The 22135-nt window shown below is 42.2% G+C and overlaps 1 protein-coding gene across 4 annotated transcripts in view; it reads left to right on the top strand.

The window, feature by feature from the left end:
* Positions 1-22135, top strand: part of IPCEF1 (interaction protein for cytohesin exchange factors 1) — a 402674-nt gene that overhangs the window by 92339 nt on the left and 288200 nt on the right. For all 4 annotated transcript variants that reach the window (XM_069234631.1, XM_069234630.1, XM_069234626.1 and 1 more), the window contains exon 2: positions 764-805. In XM_069234631.1, coding sequence (XP_069090732.1) covers positions 782-805 — 24 coding nt within the window. In that variant the 5' untranslated portion in view covers positions 764-781. The remainder of the gene's footprint in view (positions 1-763; positions 806-22135) is intronic.

Genomic DNA, 22135 nt, shown 5'->3' with positions numbered 1-22135 from the left:
AGCTGGTTCATGGTGCACTCAGTGCCTTGTTTAGAACGAATATAACCATGAGTACTCCCTCACCTTCCTATGTTTGGGAAGGTCCACATACACTGCTGTTTGAGCAAGCTTGAGTTCTCTGGTGGCACACAAAGTACGTTCTCATTTTGCAGATTGACATATAGATTTGTGGTACCGTCTCATTCTCCTTAAGACACACATTTCACCTTTTCATTTATGGAGACGTTCTCCCCTGATGAAGGACTTTGCCCATAATGCACTGGGACATCATTGAGAAGTAGCACCAAGCACATTTGAGTTGTTTGAGTCATGATGAGACATGGCTCCCTTTAGGAAGCATGAACCACCTAAGCAGACGCAGGAATAAAGCGGATTATCATGAACGCTTGGTTCTCAAATGAAGGAATTATTTGATATACTTCAAGAAGAATTGTACCTCACAACTCCATGAGTACATTTAAGAGACATCCCCCAAACAGGAGGAACATTTTTCGTACATTTTGTTTAGACTTCCAGAATAAGAGGGTGATACTCCTTTTGCACCCAGCTAACTGACCAAACTCAACTTTTAAATTCTTACTACAGCCTTGAAGAATTGGAGTGCAGACTTCTTTTCTTTTGTTGTGATTTAAACGCATCTCCCAAGTTCCATAATAAGGAAAAATGTGGTCAAGGCACCATCAATATAACAATAAATGCACACAAAAGTGAAATGAACAAGCATGTATGATAACATTGATTTCTGTCTCTTTTTTATTAATAGATTGAAGTTGTGTCATCCATGGCTACTGATGGCAGTGATGCTGTAAGTATTGTTTATATTTTAATGAAGACAGAAACAGGTCTATTCAGTATTTTGAGAAATTGTTTGTTGTGAGCCAACCCCTCTTGCCTCACCACTTCCTTCATTGCACATCGACAGTTAACTCTTCTAAATACCAGAGTAAGACATTTCAAACATTTGTGTTGGCAGTGTGGGGATATTGTTCCACACTACAGCACCAATTTCCAAGCTTGTACTAAATGAAAGTAACTATTGTCAGTTGCTTGCTATTACTGCATGACCACTGATGCGCTGTCAGAATGATGTCATCAGTCTATCCACCTAGCTAAGGGGAAAAGTGACCCCGATGATGAGCCTTTTTTGTCTTTGGTTTGAGGCTGTAGCTAGTGCAGAAGGTGGCTGCTTGAATGAGAAAATGTGTCTTCAGCACATAAGCTCAACTGTCTGCAATCTGCACTGATGCGGCACGGCCTCCTGATTTACCTTTACGTTTAAAAAATATATGTTTAGTATTTCTTATACATTTTGATTAACCCACGGCTACGCTTATATTGAAGTCAGACCTCTGAACAAAGGCTGTTGTATCAGGTCTCCAATCTGAGATTCACATTAAAGGTTACAGTGGGAAACCCGAGGGGGCAGAATCTAAGAATCTGGACAGGATTCTTGCAACCAAAACCAGGGTATTAGAAGCTTTGCCCGTGGAATGGGAAATACCATAGATCAGGGTGATGATGGTTAGAGGGGAGTTCAGGGCAGCGTTGGGCAGAGTTGGGGTAGGCCAGAGGAAGCCTTGCCTGTTCCTCCAGTGATGCTGCAGGAGGAAGGGTTATGCTCCTACTGGCAGCCCCTGTTCCTGTCCCTGCAGTGTTTTACCAGATTTGGAACTGCATCCGGTGAAACAAGTCTCATTGTCTGAGGGTCCCGTATTATCTGTCAAGAAGTGTTGGGATAGCTACAATGGCCCAGAGTGGTATCCCACTGGAGGTTAAAACTACTGTACTCGTAATGAGGCTCTTTGTCATTTACATGTTCATTGTAATATTCTGATTTACTTTGGACTACGTGTTCAAAACTACTAACTTGCCTAAACGTTATATACCAATGTGAATAAAAATAGTATAAGTATACAAATTTGTGAGATCAATCTGCTGGCCTTTTACAATAAAAATCAGTGTTTGCAAAGGGCAACTTTTCGTAAACACCTTAAATAATATTTTTTTTCAATTATATTCTTTTAAGGAGATGCACAACATCAATCTGTGATTTTCATTATTAGCACAAATGTGCATATATTCCTTATTGCATCTTTCCCATATGTTCTCTTGATGCTTAAAATATCTACTCACATATAAGCTCATTACAGAAGCACAATGCCAACTTTGTATTTAAAGCAGACATGTTACGCTAGTGGAAATCCCATTTTGTACCCTTAATAACTTTCGCTTTCCTTTAGCAATGTGCTCACAATCTGAGAGAAACAGTGTTCAAACTTCTGTCTGTCTCAAGCCAAATTTGCTGAAGGGTTGTGAAAGGGGTCAAACGATTTAAAGGACATCCGTTGCCTTTTCATAGTAACATGAAATTAGATATAGGAATTATCTCTGCAAAGAAGTTAAAAAAAATGAAACACCTGGGGCTATATACCTAAATAAATTCTGCAAAAATATTGCCTGACTTTTAGATCATGTCTTCAGTATGGTTTACACAGAAATCTCCCAATTTTATGACAAGACCGGAGGCTCTATTATGCGTTCTTTTCTTACTTTAATCTAAACAACAGCAGCCAAGAAACTACAGCTCCCAATGGGAGTAAAACAGGAACTAGAACTGAACCAATCAGAAGAGGCCATAAACCATAGAGAGCACCCTTGACTGCAAGCAGCCCTCTTTTCTTGCTGCTCGCAGTCAAGATAAGTACTCTCCTTTGGTCTTCTATGTATTTAATATTTACTCAGATGTTTTATTACAGGCTATTTATCCTTTTGGTGTAATTTTACTGTTTTTAAGTTTGGGGGTAATACTCTTGCTAATTCTGCCGCTTCGCGGCTATCATTATCCCTTCCCCCCCTTATCCCCCCCACCTTCGCACAACCGTCGTTCTGCTCGCGCTCCGCCGAGCGTACTATTGTGCCCTTCTCTGCCCGTTCGTCAGCGCATGCTCTCTACCAACGCGCGTCTGACAGGGAAACCCTTACCGATATTCGCGACTGCCGCAGCTCTTCTTTAAGTGGCTTCGCGGGTCTCCGGCTGCACACGGAGGACAGCTTTCACATCGCTGCCTCCTCCTTGTGCCTCTTCGTTCCCGACTTCCTTTTTTCCCGGTTTCTGCCTCGGGGAGGAGCCTTTCAACAGTACAGGAAGCGTGTTGCTCCTATTAACCCTTTACTCACCACACTTTGGTTACTTGCCCAAAGCACACTTCTTATTTTTTTTCTTTTTTTGTCCTCATTCACTTGTCCAGCCTCTTGATGAAAGGAGTTCGGTCAAAATGGCCACTAAACTCCCCCTAGAGACTCTTGTCCAGGACAACCCATAACTCTGATTGGCAGGGCCTCACCAGCCCACCTTCAGAACCACTGGGCACCTGATTTCACGTAATCATAGGACAATACCTAATTATTATGATTCTAGCCAATTTCTCACTGGGTCCCAGAATGTATGCTTCTTATCTAATTCTTTATAGTTTGTATCCAAAATTAAATAATATATTAGCGAGTCCTTCCATTCCATCACCGTCGGGGGAGAAGGACTTATCCATTTCTTACGTATCTCCCGTCTTGCTAGGAGCATCATAAAAAAGAGCAATTTAGCATCCTTTTTTGTATCCTTCCTGGAGCCCACTTGACAACCAAATCTAACTAAAGAGGGGCTTACCTGATACACTTGGGGTAAAAAAAAATTCACTACCTCACCAACCTCTTTCCAAAACAGACTGAGCTGGGGACATTCCCAAAACATGTGAATGTCACTTGCCCGATCCTCGCCGCACTTTTTACAGGTTACCGGAGTGCCTTCCGTCACTTTAGACAGTTTCTCGGGGGACCAGAAGGCTCTGTGGATGGAGAACAAATGATTTCGTCTTAAACAGGCAGATTTAACTGTAGCATACAAAAGAGTAGTAGATACTTGCCATATTTCACTTATCTGTACTCCAGTCAAGCATCCTCCCCAGATCTTCTCAGGCAAGTGGAAATCTCCATTTACAGTTTCCAATAATGTCCAATACCATTTTGCTACTTCTCTCTTTCCCACCGAGTCTTGAGATAGTAATTCTTCCAATTCATTGGAGCCACCTACTTTTTCCTTGACGCACTTCAACCAGCTCCTTATTTGCAGATATTTAAATCTAGAAAGGCGTCCATCTACCATTATATTGAGGTCCTCATACGGTAGTAACACCCCATCAGTGCAAATCTGACCCCATTTCACCAGCCCTGCCTCCTTCAGAGGTTTCACCAAAGTATCTCTCGTCCATTCTGGTGAGCCCGGAGCGTCCCAGAGAGGCGCGTATTTACTATAGAACGGTAACCTAGTAGCCCTCCTTAAATCATACCAGATGTTAGCGGAATCTTGCAGTATTTTAAACCTCACCTTCTTGAAATATTTTGGATCTCCAAATTTATATAGGAACCCCGGCTGTTTATCATAATCAGCTTCCATCATGACTTTCAGAACCTGCCCCAAATCTGAAATCTTCGACCCATTCAGTGCCCCTCTCATATTCTTGATGAAGACCGCCCAAGCATAATACTGAAGATCCGGCAGGGCTAATCCGCCCTTCTCTTTTCTCCGTCTCAGTTTCTTCCATGCGATTCGCACTCCTTTGGAATTCCAAATAAAAGAACTAATTCTACCTTGTAATTTACCCTACCATTTTTTCTTATATTTCAGCGGGATCACATTAAAAAGAAATAAGACTTTTGGTAGTAATGTCATCTTTACTAAATTAACTCTCCCGTAAATCGTAAGAGGTAAAGTACTCCAGCTCTTCATTAGTTTAGTGACATCTGCCATAACTCCTGAGAAATTAACCTCTGCTAACTTATCTATATCCTGTGTAATCACAACTCCCAAATATTTCATTTTTCTTTTAATTAGCACACTCTCTTCTCGCATATTCCAAATCATAATTTCTGTCTTTTCTTTATTAACCGAATATCCAGCTACTTCCCCAAATTCCCTTGTCAAATCTTCCAAAGCCGGTAGGGTTTGCTGCAAATCCGCTGTATAAACCAGCAAATCATCCGCATAGAAGGCAATTTTTTTGCTCCAACTCCCACCCCGAAACGGAATTATCCTCTGTTCATTTCTAATCTTGCAAGCTAAGGGTTCAATATATATATTAAATAACAATGGAGATAATGGGCAACCCTGTCTCGTCCATCCCCCAATTTTAAAGGGAAGTGCTAGAACCCGGTTGACCAGGATTTTTGCCTCAGCGTTTTGATATATTGTCCGCAATGCCCTAGTAAATTTCTCTCCCAAATTAAAAAATTCGCAGAGGACCTCCAAGTAGACCCAATTCACTCTATCAAACGCTTTTGTAGCGTCAATCATAAGTAAGGCCAAAGGCTCCTTATATACTTGAGCCAGATCGATGGAGCCTATCAAGGACTGGGTCAGCTCTTGCATATATCTCCCCTTAATAAAGCCTTTCTGATCTTCATGTATCAATTTACCTAAGACTCCCCCCAATCTCCTTGCCAGGACTTTTGTAAATATTTTATAATCGCAATTTAATACAGTAGGGAGATCGGCCTATACTAGTCACAGATTTTTGGGTCCTTCCCAGGTTTTAAAATCAGAGTGATAGTGGCCTCCTTCCAGGTAGCGGGACATGCACCCCCCTCCATCAAGATGTTATTACACAACTCGGTTAGAAATTTTACTATGCTGCTTCCTAAAATTTTATAAACCTCAAAAGGCAACCCATCTGGGCCGGGTGCTTTCGCCGACTTCCCTACCTGTATACAATGCTCCACTTCTGCTTGCCCAATAGAATCATTCAAGACCTTATTATCCTGCTCCTACAGAGCTACTAAATACAGGTCCCTCAACCATTTCTTAACTTTCTTAACTTTCTCTATAGGTCCTTCTAGATCTTCTGTATACAGCTCCTTAAAGTGGTTTCGGAAAATCTCACGAATCTCGTTGTCACTATTAGAGACCAACCCTGACTCCTTATCCAAAATCCCAACCACCTTGTTCTTACCTAAATTTGTCCTTATTTTCCAGGCCAACAATTTCCCACAATTCTCTCCATACTCATAATGGGCAAATCTATTTGCCTCAACCCTCACCTTAATCCTTCTATCCAGCACTGCTAGTATTTCATACCTTAACTTTTGATGTAATTCCGCAAGTTTCCTCATTTTCCCTTCTTCTCCGGGAGTTAAATCTACCATTTCCTGCTCCACTTGTTGGATACCCCCTTCCAACCAACTGATTTCCTCCTTATACTCTTTCCTTTTAATCCAGGCCGCCCTTATTAATCTACCTCTTAGGAATGATTTAAAAGCATCCCATACCATATCAAGTGACGATGACCCCACATTAAACTCAAAAAACTCCTCCACATCTGCTCTTAATCCTGCTACTATGTCCTTGTCTAGTAACAGAGTTCTATCTAACGTCCACCTGTCCTGGGCGACCCTGCCTTTTAACCGAATACTCAAGCTAACTGCCGAGTGATCCGATAGGTGTACACCAACGTGAGCTATTTCCCTTACCCAATCTCTTATCCTCCCATCCACCAAAGCATAATCAATTCTTGATTGGTGCCTATATTTGTTGTTATTGTATGTATACCCCCGTTTTAACCCCATCTTTTCTCTCCATACGTCATGTAGACCCAATTGCGACATCATAATTAATAACCGAGAGCGCATCTTATGGTTAAATGTCGATCTGTTTCCAGAGGATCTATCCAATTGGTAATTCATCACGACATTAAAGTCGCCCATCCATATTACTGGGTCTGGAAAATAGATCAACTGCCGAAATAGGTCATCCAGAGGTGCAGGGTCATCTTTATTAGGCCCATAATAAGCCACCAAAGTGAATGTAGAGTCAAAAGCTACCAATTTCCCGATTACCCACCTACTCGCCTTATCGGCTGGTCCCCCCTGAAAGGAAATCCTTGGATGTTTTTTGACTACAATAGCCACCCCTTTGCTTCCACCGGGTTGAATAGTACTCAAAATCTGCAGGACCCAGCTACATGATCTAAACAACATAGTGCATTCCTCATTAGACAAGTGAGTTTCCTGCAAAGCCACTACATTAACTTGTACATCCCTAAGGTATTGCAGCAATCTTTTTTGCCTCTTTGCCACCCGGAGGCCATTGACATTCCAGGACAAAAGTCTCAGCTCATTATCTCCCATCGTCTAAACCCCACAAAGAAGAACAACTACTGAATGAGGACATATTTTTTGATTTTTTCCCCCATGCTCCCCACTCTGTGATTACCTCTCCTTCCCTCCCCACCCCCACCTATTTCCCCTCCCCCTACACCCTCGGAGAACCCCCTCGGTTCCTAATCAAGGCGAAAACGCCTCGGGAAGGCCCCCAGACCCGTGTACATGATGTAAGAAAAAAAAAAAAAAAAGGAAAAGGAAAAACTGTCACCCCCGCCTTAGTCTATTTTTCCAAGCTCTTTATCAGCTCATCAACTTCTTTACTATCTCTAAAGTTATACATTTTGTTGTTCGCCATTACCTTCAAAGTGGCTGGGAATTTTAATTGGGCGGTAGCACCAAGTCCCTTTAAGACCTCAATTCTTCTCCCCAGTTCCCACTGCTTATTTAAGGTCATACTTGAAAGGTCTGACCTAATCTCAAACTTCGTACCTTCCACAGTCAGCATTCCCTTTCTTAATGCGGCAGACAAAATGCGCTCCTTAATTGCATACATCTGAAAGGAAACCAGGATTCTCCTGGGCTTGTCCTTATTTGGCCATCTCCGGGGGGGGTCCCTGTGCACTCTTTGAATATCTTTCGCGATAACATCTTCAGTGTCTTCGACCTGCACTCCTTGTTTAATCAAAAGGACTATGAACTCTTTCAGGTCCCCCCCTCCATACCTTCTGGTACTTTTAGGACTCTCAAATTGTTCCTTCTCTGGTTGTTTTCTAAAGACTCCAATTTCAATAGGACATTTTCTTCTCCTGCTCTTAAACTCTGCAAATCCTCCTTGTTTTTTTCCAATGCCGAACTTAAATCTCCAACTTCTTCTTCCAAGGCAGCTGTCCTACCTGCCAGTTCATCTATTTTCCCGCCAAGAGTCTCAGACAGACCTCTTATCTCCTTCGGATTGGCATTTGAAGTCTCGAAACCAGCCCTAAGCTCCAATGAGAGTGCTGTTAACATTCCTGTAATAGATTGTTCCAAGGGCTCCTCTTCCGACCCCAAGTGGTGCCCTTCTATACCCCGGGGAGAAAAACTCAGGCGATCTCCCAGGGACGTACAAGGCTGTTGGTTGACCGCTCTAGCTCCTTGTTCGTCATTTAAATCAGCTGCCTGTACTTCGTCTTTGTGCATGCCCTTAGTGCATTGAACTGCCGCACCCTTTCCTCCTAGGGAGCCCAGGGCATCCAACTCATTCGTATGCGGGTCCCCCAACACCTGAAACCTATTCGGGTCACACTGAATCCGTCCAATTTGGGCCACTGCCTCTCCCGAAACTGCCCCCTGTCCAGGTTCACTCCCCTCCATCCTTAGGGTGCTAGGAAGGACTCTGAAGTAAGTTTTTAAAGAGGGGGTAATTCTACGCTCTTTATTAAAAAAAGTCCCTCCTTTTAAATTTGGGATGACCTTTCCACCCCTTCTATCGTTTCGTCTGCTATGAGTTCTTTGTTCTGGAAAGGCTCCCACAATATTCAGCTCTTCCCCCTTAGAGACAAAAACCTTCTTACCGCTCCTAAGAGAATAAACTGTGCTCGGTTTACTTGCTCCCGTCACTCCTGTCTCCCCTCCTGCTATATTTCCTACTTTTTTGTTCCCCCCCCTAGGGCCAAGCATGCCGGTGTAATCAGACTTTAAACCCTCTATTCCTTTCTGCATACCCCCTAAAGGGGCAATCATATGATTCAAGAGAGGCACATTACCTTTCCTGCCCAAGTCTTTCTCCTGGCAGGGAGATGAATCCTTTAGCAAGTCACCCTTGTCTAGGGAAGCACCGCGTCTTGTGCTGCCCCTGCCGCTTTTCCCCTGGAGGTGAATTCTAATTACTGCCTCCCTTCCTCGCTGGTGCTCCCAGGCAGCCCGGGACCACAGAGCCGGCGCGCCCTATCCAGGCTTGCTTCCTCCACCTCGACCGCCGTCCGGTAAGCAAAAGGGTTCTGCGGGGGTTCCCTGCGACTAGCGCGTTCTCATGAGCGTTGTTTCTTAGTTTTTTAAAAAAAAATTCTGATCGGGTCTGAGCCTCCCCGCGGCCCGCACTCTAGCCGCCCGCCATGTTCTCCCACCCCTGTAGTTTCCTCTCAACCCCAACACTTCTTGTGCTTATTTGTTCTGCTGTTTCTACCCACTGTAACTTTATTATTGCTATGGAGCTTGGGAGTTCTCCCTCAAGGTCTGCCTCTGAAGAGGATGAGGAATCCTTCAGGCAGGATTTAAACAAGTTTATCCAGTCCTCTGTGAAACATGCTATGAAAGCATCTATGGACAAAATGTCAAAAAATATTGAGAATTCTGTCATGTCCATGGTGTCCAAGTCTATGGCCCATTCTGCGGGGGAAAGCAGAAAACGGAAATTATCCTCTTTTAAGTCAGGTAAAGGCGCACAGACAGAAAGTGAGCTTGCCTCACACCGGACTGAGGACTTGATTCCTCCCAGGCCTCCTACTAAGGAGGGGAATTTCACCAAAAATACGGCATCTCAATTGAAATGTAAATCAAAATCAAAACATATTAATGCGCCAAAAAAGATTGTGATTTCTAAAATATTGGACACGGACGATGAGGACATGGACGACTTATCTCAGTCCGACAATCCTGACGATACGTTTTCCCCATCCTCTCCTTCCCCCAAACGTATCAAACTTGCGACAGGTGGCCCCTCTACCAGTGTGGTCGATTCAGAGGGTGTTCCCATGTTTGATCCGTCCCTCATCCACCATCCTAATTCAACAGAGTGGCTCCCGTTGGACCACGTAGGTGATTATATTGCTTCCCGCTTACGTCTTCCTTTAGATAAACAGACGAGATCCAAATTAAAATCGGAATGCCCCAGACCGTCGTTGGACTCCAATATTACGGTAACACCAGCCATTGATGACTCTCTTATCACTTTCTTTACCAAATTTGGTAAGGATCCCCGTAAGGGAGTAGACAAAGCCTGGACCACGTGTCAGGACAAACTCCTGGACGTGGTAGGTCCTCTGGCAAGGATCCTTGATCTAGCCGAATCAGCCAGGTTAGAGGAATCGCCTATTGATCCCTTAGATCTTTCCCTTTGGACCCAGAGAGCCTTTTGCCTATGGGCAATGCGAACTCTGTTATTATTCACGAGAGACGCAAGGGCCTTCTGCTCAGAATGGACCCTAAGTTGGCTAACTTGGCCACTCGGGACCCCGGCATCCAGGCCGACGGTAAACTCTTTGGCGACAATTTCATCAAAGATCTTAGCCGATTTGTTTCGAACTTTTCATCTTTGGACAAAGCCCAACAAAATCTGAAGAAAGTTTTTAACCAACGTGTTTTTTCCCGGGCCGGTAGAGGCAGGAGCCGCTTTACCGGCCGCACATACAGAAATCATATGCCAATTCCTTCAATACCTATTCCCAGGATTTCAAACCCCACTTTTACCCACAAAGATCAAGAGGTTTCCGCAACCGTGGTCAGCGCTTCTCCAGACCGCCCAATAATCAAGGTAAGCCAACTTTCTGGCCCTCCCGTGGAAGGTCGCCTTCGTTTCTTTCTTCAAAAATGGAAGTCAATCTCAGCAGACCGTTGGGTCCTTTCCACTATTCAGGGATATCATATCGAACTTCTTTCTTCTCCCCACCAATACTGTCTTCCTCCTCTTCCAAAGTTTTCTCTCGAAATGTCCTCTCTAATTTCTTTAGAGATTCAATCCCTCTTAGAAAAAGACGCCATCCACCATTGCACTCCAGACCCTTCCGGATTCATCAGCTCTATTTTCCTCGTCCACAAAAAGAACAAAAAGCTGAGGCCGGTAATCAACCTGAAATCTTTCAACCAATTTGTCATCTATCGACACTTCAAGATGGAAACCAACATCCATCTCAGGGATATCTTGCTCCAATTTGATTGGCTAGTCCGACTAGATTTGCAGGACGCATACCTGACCGTTCCTATTCATCATTCTCACAGAAAGTTTTTGCAATTTCATTGGAATTCAAGAACATATCACTTTTCCTCCCTTCCTTTCGGCCTATCCTCCGCACCCTGGTGCTTCACAAAACTATTGAAACCGGTCGTGACCTACCTTCGATCCCTAGGCATCAGACTGATTATCTATCTCGACGACATTCTGATCATGCACCAGAGCAAATCCTCTTTGCTGACCCATCTACAGATAACATCCTCCCTCCTCTCAGATCTCGGTTTCCTGATAAATCACGAAAAGTCCTTCCTTTTGCCCTCTCAACAAATAGAATTTCTGGGCTTCCAAATAGATTCAGTTTCGGCCGCTTTGTTCCTTCCCCGTTCCAAGGTTTCTGCAATCAAAAAAGAACTAATCCAAACTCTTCAAAAAGACACTATCTCACTCAGAGCTCTCGCAAGGGTCGTCTGCCTTCTCTCCTCCTCTATCCAGGCCATCTTTCCAGGACCCCTTCACTACCGCGCCCTCCAGCGCCTCAAAATGCTTCATCTTTGTCGGGGGTTGGCTTTTTCCGACCTCGTCTCCTTAGATCAAGAATCTCAAATGGAAATTCAATGGTGGATATCCCATTTAGAGGCTTGGAACGGCAGATCCATCTTCCCCTCTGTGCCCGATCTTGTGTTAGAATCAGATGCAAGCCTCACGGGTTGGGGCGCCCGCTGTGGTTCGATATCGACTGGCGGTACATGGTCCGCAGAGGAGTCCAGATTGCACATAAATTGTTTAGAGCTTCTTGCAGGCTCCTTTGCGATCAGAAGCTTCACAAAAAACAGAGCACGATGCTCCATTCTGCTCCGTATGGACAATATATCAGCGGTGCGTTACATCAACCATTTAGGAGGCACCAGATCCAGACCTCTGGCTCTGCGGGCCAAGAGCCTCTGGGATATTTGCCTGTCCCACAAATTTTCCCTCATAGCCGAATATCTACCAGGATCATTGAATGCCAATGCAGACTGGTATTCACGCCACCTCTCGGACTCCAGCGATTGGAAATTACACCAGTCAGTCTTTCGTCAGATAGAAAGGAAATGGGGTCCTTTTCAAGTAGACCTCTTTGCGTCCAGACTCAACACTCAGCTTCCCCATTTCTTCAGCTGGCGTCCGGACCCGCTGGCCTTAGCCACAGACGCTTTCCTACAAGATTGGTCCAGATCCCTCAATTATGCCTTCCCTCCCTTTATCCTAATCAACAGAGTCCTAAACCAGGTCAGACGTCAGAAGGCGTCCCTCGTCCTGTTGACTCCCTTTTGGCAATCTCAAGTTTGGTTTCCACCCCTCCTCGAGCTGGCAGTGGATTTCCCTATCTTACTCCCGATCTTTCCATCCCTCCTTCTAGATCCTTTTGGTTGTCCTCACAATCTGATTCTCAACCAATCTTTAACCCTCTCAGCCTGGCTCGTTTCCGGTCTACCCAACAGCCCTTTGCTATTTCGTCAGAAGCTTCAGAATTCATTAATAACGCATGGGCACCCGGCACAAGGCGAGCCTACAAATCGGCTTGGGCTCTTTGGTCAAGCTGGTGTCTGGGAAAATGTTCCAATCCCTTTTTAGCAGATCTAAATTTAATTATTAATTTCCTAGCCGCCCAGGCGGGCTTAGGTAAGTCATATCGCACAATAAATCTTTACAGATCCGCTATATCCATGAACCACTCAAATATTGATGGCAATCCTATTGGGTCCCATCCTTTGATTTGTCGTCTCCTCAAAGGCGTCAAGCTCTCCAGACCCCCTGCCGCCAAGTACTCACATATCTGGGACGTTTCTCTTGTTTTGAATCTTTTCCTTTCCTGGCCAGATAATCCATGTCTTTCTCTCAAAATGCTCTCTGCCAAGCTTACTATGTTGTTATGCTTAATTTCTATTAAAAGGACTTCAGACGTTAAGTCCTTAGACGTCTCTGCCCGGCAGTTCTTACCTTCAGGTGTTTTATTTCACATTTCCAAACGCACCAAAACTAATTTACATTCCGTTTTCTACCCTTTCTTTCCTGACAAGCCAAAGTTATGTGTGGGTCTTTGTTTAAAAGAATATGAAAAAAGAACTGTTAACCTGAGAACGTCCTCTTCAATCAATTGCTGATCTCTTTTCGCAAACCCCACAGTCCAGTGACTTCGGCAACTTTGGCCCACTGGATTAAATTGATTATGTCCCTAGCGGGAATATATATTTCCGTTTTTGGAGCACATTCTTCCAGGGGGGCCATGGCCTCCAAAGCTTTTGCCCTTGGGTCCAGTTTAGAGGACATTCTCAGGTCGGCAGATTGGTCAAACGATAATGTTTTTAAAACCTTCTATTGTAAACCCGTTAGAACTGCTTCTTCCTTAGTTATTGACAAGCTTTAAACGCGCATAATAGAGCCTCCGGTCTTGTCATAAAATGTAGATTTTCCTAGTAATTTATGACGGAAAGTCTTAATTTTATTAAAGACACGGAGGCAAATATTATCCCACCACAGTACTTTTATTAATATGTACTTTCCCTTTCCCTCCCAGCGACTCCAGCATTGCCTCCAGCTTCCGGATAACGCCGCTGGCTCAATCAGTTCCTTCTTCAAGAAGAGACCTCTGGAAGCGTCATCGCAACCTGTTCCGGATCATCTTTCTCAGCCATCGCCCTCTCGGTTCATCGCTGTTGTTCAAGACTTGTGTTCCATTTCTTTGTCTCTGGCAATCGTTGGACTTATTTACCCTTTGTTTTATAACTCTATTTGACTTGCTCGTTCAAGAAAAGAGGGCTGCTTGCAGTCAAGGGTGCGCTCTATGGTTTATGGCCTCTTCTGATTGGTTCAGTTCTAGTTCCTGTTTTACTCCCATTGGTTAACTGACAGCTAATCCTCTTGGGAGCTGTAGTTTCTTGACTGCTGCTGTTTAGATTAAAGTAAGAAAAGAACGCATAATATTCGCCTCCGTGTCTTTAATAAAATTAAGACTTTCCGTCATAAATTACTAGGAAAATCTACATTGTGTGAGATTTTCCATTAGCTCCATTGAAGGGATATTTTGTATACAAAGTTTATGACACATTATTTGCCAGATGCTATTCTGACAATTATATTTTGATACCAGAGCTCTGAATAGGAACAGTTCTTTTGGAATTCATACATCTACTGCGGAGCTCACTGCTCTGTCTGCTGCTGAGTAAAGATTAAAGCAATCTCTTAGCCCAAATCACCGGTACTTGTAATTTTAAATAAAAATATCTTATTCAAACAAAAAAAAACATAAATATATCTAGAATGGGTCAATGACACATCTACATACATACATATGTATAATAGGTACACACAAAAACAACCATTAAAAATATAAGCAATTCAACAATGAAATATATTTATTCATTTATGCAATAGATAAATGTAAAAAACGTAAAACCCCCAAAACACATTTACTAAAAATACTATAAACATTAACATAAAAACTAAAAATGTAAATATAAAAAACAAACAAATAATACTTTAAAATCTATATAACCACTATTAGGAAAGCTATTGCAGTCTAGTAATATAAAATATACTATTTCCACTACAGTTTGTGCAACAGTAGGGAAGGGGTTGGACTTTGGAGAGGTTAAATTTACTATCCCCAGTCCAGTCAGTGCAATCGTAGGGGAAGTGTTGGACTTCAGAGGGGTTAAATTTACTATTCCCACTCCAGTCTAAGCAACAATAGGGAAAGCATTGGACTTCAGGGAGTTAGATTTACTATTCCTACTCCAGTCTAAGCAAGAGTAAGGAAAGTGTTGGACGTCAAAGGGTTGAAATGTACTATTGCCACTACAGTTTAAGCAACAATAGGGAAAGCATTTGACTTCAGAAGGGTTAGATTTACTATTCCCACTCCAGTCTCAGCAACAGTAAGGAAAGCACTGGACTTTCTGGGGTCAAATTTACTGTTCATGTTCCAGTTTAAGCAACAGCAGAGAAAGTGGTGGAAAGCAGTGGAATTCTAAGGGGTTCAGTTTACCATTGCTACTCCAGTCTTATAAACACACGTGAAGCCACAATATATATAAATACAATAAAATCCTCGAAATAAAAGATTCCACGTAACCAGGGCCCAGGGCATATTATCACATGCTAGGTGGACTGTCAGCGTGTACATACGACTTAATTATTCATAAGAATTTGTGGACCTATGCCATAAAATAGCTGAACAGGATGATGCTCTAAGTCATGCAGATAAAACAATAGACTCTGCCAGATGGGTTTAAATTCTTAGTCGCTTTGCGTTGTCCTGCCCTAGATAAAAACATGACACCTATTATAATAAAGATGTATAGCAAAAGAAGCTGAGAATAAACAATATAATTTTTTTGTTAAATACATAATCTATATTGTTTTGTAGAAAAAATGTATTGTCTTTTAGGATCTTACTCTAGTGCGCCATATTGCTTCTAAAAACTTTGCCACTGCACACACAACAGGCCCATAAGTACTAGTTCTGCAAATCCTAAGGGCCAGATGACAATCCCTGATACCCAGGATATTGCAGAGGGTTTTTTCCAATGGGCCGTTTGCTTTTTATATGTGGGGCAGTGGAAGAGGACATGACTAGTTGATTCCCTAGTGTTACACCCCAGCGGGCAAAGATCTGTAAAACTAACAGCTTCCACCTGGAAGTAAGATCACATAGTGGTAAGGATCCTATTCTAAGTCTTATTTAAAGTGTGCGTGCCGCAGGATGTAAAATGGTATCTAAAAAGTGCTCAAACTCATAATGACACCTAAATAATAAGAAACTGTCTGTCATGCTACCCGACGGAACAGCTGCTAATGTTGACATTTGTACCCTCTCCCAGGTTGTATCCTTCAGTTCCTGGGAGGCATTTTTTGGAAGATGCAAAGGATCCGACCAATAAGAACGCAACCTGAGTTTGAGAAGACCGCTTTTAACGTAATAGCACCATGGGATTTTCCCAACCTGGGAGTCCCTCAAGAGCACTCCTAACCAAGTCCGAAAGGGGTCTAAAGCTGGTGAGGACTAAATCCAAATCCAGTATTTCAACGGTCTCAAGGCAGCAATATCTGCAATAGAATACAGATTAAAATCCATTCGAATAGGCAAGGTAGGAGAACTTAAGGGAACCTTTAACAGGGCCTCAATAAAATATATTTCTGCTCTTTCTAAATCTTGGAGTTTACCATGGCCCCACAACTCAGCGCCATACAAGGCACCCACTCAAGCTTGCACTTTATAAATATCTACGGCTGGTGTAATGAAAAAGTAGGTGTTCTAGCAGCAAATCTCAAAATGCCCCCCATCTTTTGTTTAAGGCAGACTATGGACTTAATAAGGGGTATAGGAGGCATTTGCTGCTGTTATTCTGGTAGAGTGCACTGCAACATCTATTTTTCATGCAGGTTGTCACAGAGGTGCATTATAAGAAGCTGGTACATCGTGGTATAGCTTGCATTGGCAGTTCCAAGCCTTTCAACTTCTTTGGCTGACAATCGTCTTTGTGATTAGTTTTCTATTGGTTTCCTTGTGGTTGTGTGGACTATCCAGAATTAGTGTCCTCATGACTTTAATTTCTCCAAATTAAATTGTTCAGCAAAACCTGGTGACTGTCACTGATAATTTCTCCAATCCTGGGGTCTGAATTCTCGGGGTTTAGGCCAGCACTATTGAACTGCTCTACTTGGGGTTGTCCTTGCAGAGCACTTTCAGGAGAGAATGAGGGGACCACGTTAAAATGTAGTGTAGGCCCGAGTAATCCAGTAACACTGGTACTGATTTATGTGGTTATAACTGTGCCACTCCAGAAGGCTTCTTCTGTTCCAGACTACAATGTGGTTCTCTCTAACCAGACTCCATGAACGCTGATAGTGAGGACACCTGCAGAGCTAATCAAATAACTGAACACACAGGGAGACAACGATGACTTGGAGGACTTAAAATGGAGAAAAAAATCCTAACTGCAGAAACTCTGCCTTGTTATTGGTGCCCTTCATCACAGTAGTGATTAGGTTAAGATACAACTTTCCAGAAAAGCTTTCTGTCGTCATCTCATTATCTGTATTTGAGTGCTCTCATTTGATGAACCTGTCCATGCATTAAGGGGGTTTAAGAGCCAAACCTTTCCCTGCATCATAAAATCGTCTCCCACAAACTACAGATCTGTTGTAGGCCAAAAAACCAGACCACTTCTAGCTCTACATTTCTCGAGGCTAGAAAATCACTTCTGATATGAACATATCTGGGCAGCAGCACCAGCATCGGAGGGACTCCCTGTTTCAGTTAGTCCCTGGTGGGGGCGGAGCCAAGCATGAGAGCGCTTAATAACATGACAGAGATCCCCGGTGCCATTCGAAAGGTAGCACCAGCATTGGAGGGACTCCCTGTCCCAGTTAGCCCAGGGTGGGGGCAGAGCCAAGCATCAGAGCAATTAATAGCACGGCAGAGATCCCCTGTGCCGGTTGAGCGGCAGCACCAGCATCGGAGGGTCTCCCTATCCCAGTTAGCCCTGGGCGGGGGTGGAGCCAAGCAACAGAGCACTTAATAGCACACCAGAGATCCCGCTGCGCAGGATGCGTGCGGGCTGCGCTCGGGCCCGTCTGTGCCCATCAGTGATCGGAAGAGGCTGGGCCACACCTCATGGTCTTAAGGTAGAGTCCTGGTTTGATATTTTTTCACTCTTCTTCATATATGTGGCGTATAAAATAGTAACCAAAGGATGGGAAACCATAAAGCACAAGGGAGTCCTGTGACGACAGCCACTTCATTTAAAATCCCTAAATCCCACAAAACCTCAAAGAGATTTTCATACTGTGCCACTGACGAAATTGATATCTTAATTGAAGAGGTTGAGTCTATGTTGAAAGGGAAGGAGAGTAGAGCCACTAAGAAGAATATTAGTGCATCGATCTCATTCTTTTTCAAGCCTAGAACGCCCAAAAGGGACAATCCAGCCAGTTGTGTAGACCTGTTACCACCAATGGGGTCTGATGATGCAGTTGATCCAGAGTCCGAAAGCCAATGTCATACGCAAACAGTAGATGTGGGTGTCACAAATAGAACCACTGTAGCGCATGATATAACTTGTTCTAATCATTTTGCCTTATTAGAAGACTTTGACCATAATACAGAGATGGAAATACCTAGCAGACAGGTTAGAGGTGGGAACTTTCAGATAGAAGTGGTCAACTTAATTATGGACCTAAAGCAAGAGATAAAGGACCTAAAACGAATGTTGACAGAGGCTCTTGCCTTACTTCGTCCAGAGGTAAAGAAGAGGACCGGGGAGATCTCCCCCGGAAATAGTCTTAAATCCACCCTGCCTACTGCCATAGAGTGGAGGAACAAACCCGGTGTGGGCCTCGACAAGCTACCGATTAGGCTAGCACCATCACGGGGAACCAGAAAAAATGCCCCCAGGGTGTCTAGCCATAGCAGTAATTTTTCACAGCCCAGTTCCACTATGGGTGAGCCAAGGAACATTTCTGCCAGGCAACCCATAGATAATAATCACAAAAGTGACCATTCAATATATATGTGTAAGGTCCCGAAATGATCTACAAATATCCAGGAAGACAGCCTGTCGCTAAAAAACAAAGCTACCCACTGGATAAGATACGTTAGAAAATGTGGCTCCATTATTCACTCAGATATCATTTCCACTAGGTGCCATAAAGACAAGCCAGGCCACTGGGATTTGGATACCATTGAGCTACTCCAGTCAAAGCAAGAATAGGGAACGACTTTAGAGAGATTATATTTACTATTCCCAGTCCAATCTAATCAACAGTAGGGAAAGTGTTGGACTTCAGAGGGGGTTAAATTGACTATTTGTACTCCAGTCAGTGTTGGACTTCAGAGGAGGTAAATTTACTATTCCCTCTCCAATGTAAGCAACATTAGGGAAAGTGTTGTTCTTCAGAGGGAATAGCTTTACTATTCCTACTTCAGTCAGTGCAACAGTAAGGAAAGTGTTGGACTTTGGAGGGGTTAAAATTAAATTAGAGTACACCAAAATAAACAGATGTATTCATAACAAAGGTAACATAAAACTTGAAAACAAATTACATTTAATATCACCTTCACTGCTATAAAAAATAAATTAATAATAAATCATCTTTTATCCATTTATTTAAAAATAATAAATATAAAATATTTCATTTAAAACAACAAATGTTATCTAAGAAACAAATGCATATACACAAATTAATAATCAATTAAATTTTATTTTTACAAAAAATAACATTAAATTAAAAAACATGTAATTTTATTCAACTACTCGCAATAAACTCCTACAAACCCAGCAACCTATACATTAAATAAATCAGTAATAATTATTTACATAATTAACAATGAATTAAATAAATAATTAACAATCTAAAACTGATTAATAACACATTCTATTTTTTCAATTTATAAAATTCCCACCATGTGCTCCTACAAACTCAACAACCTACTACTAATGTATGGCTAATAAATAGGAAATAAACTATTGATACAGGTAAAAATAAATGATATAATAATGAAACTACAAACTAATTACCAATACATTATATTAATTTTATAATTTAGTTAACTTCTACCATACATCCAAACAAACCCAACAATCCAGTAAAATATAATGTGTATAACTAAAGATAAAATAAATTAAAAATCACAAATTCAAAGTTTAAATTCAAAATCTAACACAAAAATTCATAATTAATGAGCAATTACAATCAATTACCAATTAAAAATAAGTTTATAATAAATTCAATATATTTTAAATTGAATACCTTCCCCACATATCCCTCTACAAACCCAATAACCCGCTACAACATTAGACATCACTTACAACATAAAAGTTTTAAAAAATAAATCATTGAAAATTACAAACTACGTTTTTAAAAATTAACAGCAATTCAACCAACAATACTACCAACTAAAATAATATAATAACTAAAACTTGTTAAAATAGGTAAAAAACTATGGACCACATGTATAGCATTTCGAATTTTAGAATGTCGACTGAAAGTTTGATCTCACTTCAAAGTGAGTCAGTAGCTTGCTATCTTTAATTTTGTCCATGTAGCCCAAAGTGTTGTGATTTATTGTCTTGAAGGCTACCTGTGATTCTGTAGGAAATAAATGGCTGAATATCAAGTCTTCAGTGGTGTTATTGTTAGGGTGTTCTGATTAGCATGGCTGCTCTGCTGCATCTTGCACAGCCTCATGTGCAGTGAGTTGGCTACAGCGAGTCCCACTGCAGTGCCTTTTTGAAGTTGTCTCTGAAAATTATTAGTGTTTGAACCACAATATGAAGTCTCTTGATGTTGTGTTTTTTAGCATTTGCAGGAATCTGGCCTGTTTGACTTCAAACCTGGATGTCTCATCTATGTGCCAGAGTGATCTTTTAACGTGTCTAGCTGTCCCAAATGGTAGACCTTTGTTGCTATTCACAACTCATTTGGACTGTTTTTCTTCCCCTCTAATTAAACCTATACAGCTTCGGATCCTGTAAAAGAATGCATGCTTATGGCTTTTACTTGTTTTAGTAGTGATGTGTTTGCTCATGATGTCGTCCATTCTTGGTCAGTATGCAGCATTGTCAGGGTTCCAGCACTGTTCTGAATCCTGAGAGTTTGTATGCTTACTCTGCCCCAACATGTGAGATACTACTTTAAGAGGTCAAGCATTCCCTACTATAGCCTCTTCCTTCTGTCTCACTCTTTGGCTTCCAGTACAGAACCTGCTGCTGGGAATCTATCATTCCATGTCAAATGCAGGACTCTAGTTTTTAGCTTGGCATTTTCCAAAGCACCATTTTTCTTACTAACCTGTCTGTGAGTTTAATATTTATTGTATGTGTCCTATTCTCTTTTGCCCCTCCTTGCAAGTATCTCTGAAACTGTTGCCCCAATCAGGATAGTAAGATGCACAGTATTTCTGCATATGGTATTACCGCAACCATGGGGTTTTACAAGAACATATTCACCATATGAAACCTGGTCAAATATGTTCCAGGAAAATGGCCTGAGTGCGGATACACTGATTTCCAAAGTAATTCTAAAGTCCAAAGGTGATCATAATCATATAATAATTCTGCACCCAGACATTTCCACACATGTGGTAGACAGGGGTCAGGCCTTAGAAGTCCAGTGACAGCCCTAGTGATGGCCATAAGGGGGTCCTCACATTTGCATATGTTAAATTAAAATGTTAAATGTTAAAGGGCTTAAGTCTTAGCCTACAGAAGAATATCTCTAAGATTTGCCAAATTTATGAACTAACTTCAACATTCAAGCTGATCATCTGAAAATAAATTTGAAATAGACTCTGTTTCATTAAGGTCTGAGATTCATAAATGAGTTTAACGTAATAGAAGATTAAACATAACAAGGTCAGATTGGGCTATAGCTTTCATCCTTGCTGGAGGGTTCCATGCATCACTTCACATGACTATAAGGCAGATTAGAACATTGGAATATTGGGAGCTCCATTGAAAATAATGGAGTGCTCTGGGCTTCTAATGGCCGATAGAAGCCAACATTCCAATGTTTTCTTCACAGATGAAAATGGCAACTCTACTACGGCTCATGATGCCTTTGTTTTATTTATTAGAACATTCTGCCCTCTAGTGGCAGAATGCTCTAATAGCCTTTTAGATCTTTGTTGCTGGGCTATACCTGCATTAAAGTCCTGCTCCCTTGTTAAAGGCCCTCGCCTTTGGCTCTGGCCTTTAACACTGGGGCAGGCCTTTAATGGCCGGTATAGCCTGCTGCAGTGGGCTATAAGGCTATAGTATAGTTCCTTAATACTTAGGGCAGAGTGCCTCATTGTAGAAACAATTCTCAGCAAGCAGGTAAGTTGCTTAGTATTTATTGAGAACAAGCTGACCTACAAAGCCTATTCATACAACGCACAGAACCTTCAACTGGCATTCCCTGCTCTCTACCAACTCAGCATTTTAGAACTTGAGGCAATCTGTCACCTAGGCACAGTTAACTAGGATACCACATCTGCCCTTCTTAATAACATTTCAAATACTTTATTATTTGACA

The sequence above is a fragment of the Pleurodeles waltl genome, chromosome 5 (assembly GCF_031143425.1).
Source record: "Pleurodeles waltl isolate 20211129_DDA chromosome 5, aPleWal1.hap1.20221129, whole genome shotgun sequence".
Lineage (NCBI taxonomy): Eukaryota > Metazoa > Chordata > Amphibia > Caudata > Salamandridae > Pleurodeles > Pleurodeles waltl.
This window is presented reverse-complemented; position numbering and strand designations above follow the sequence as displayed.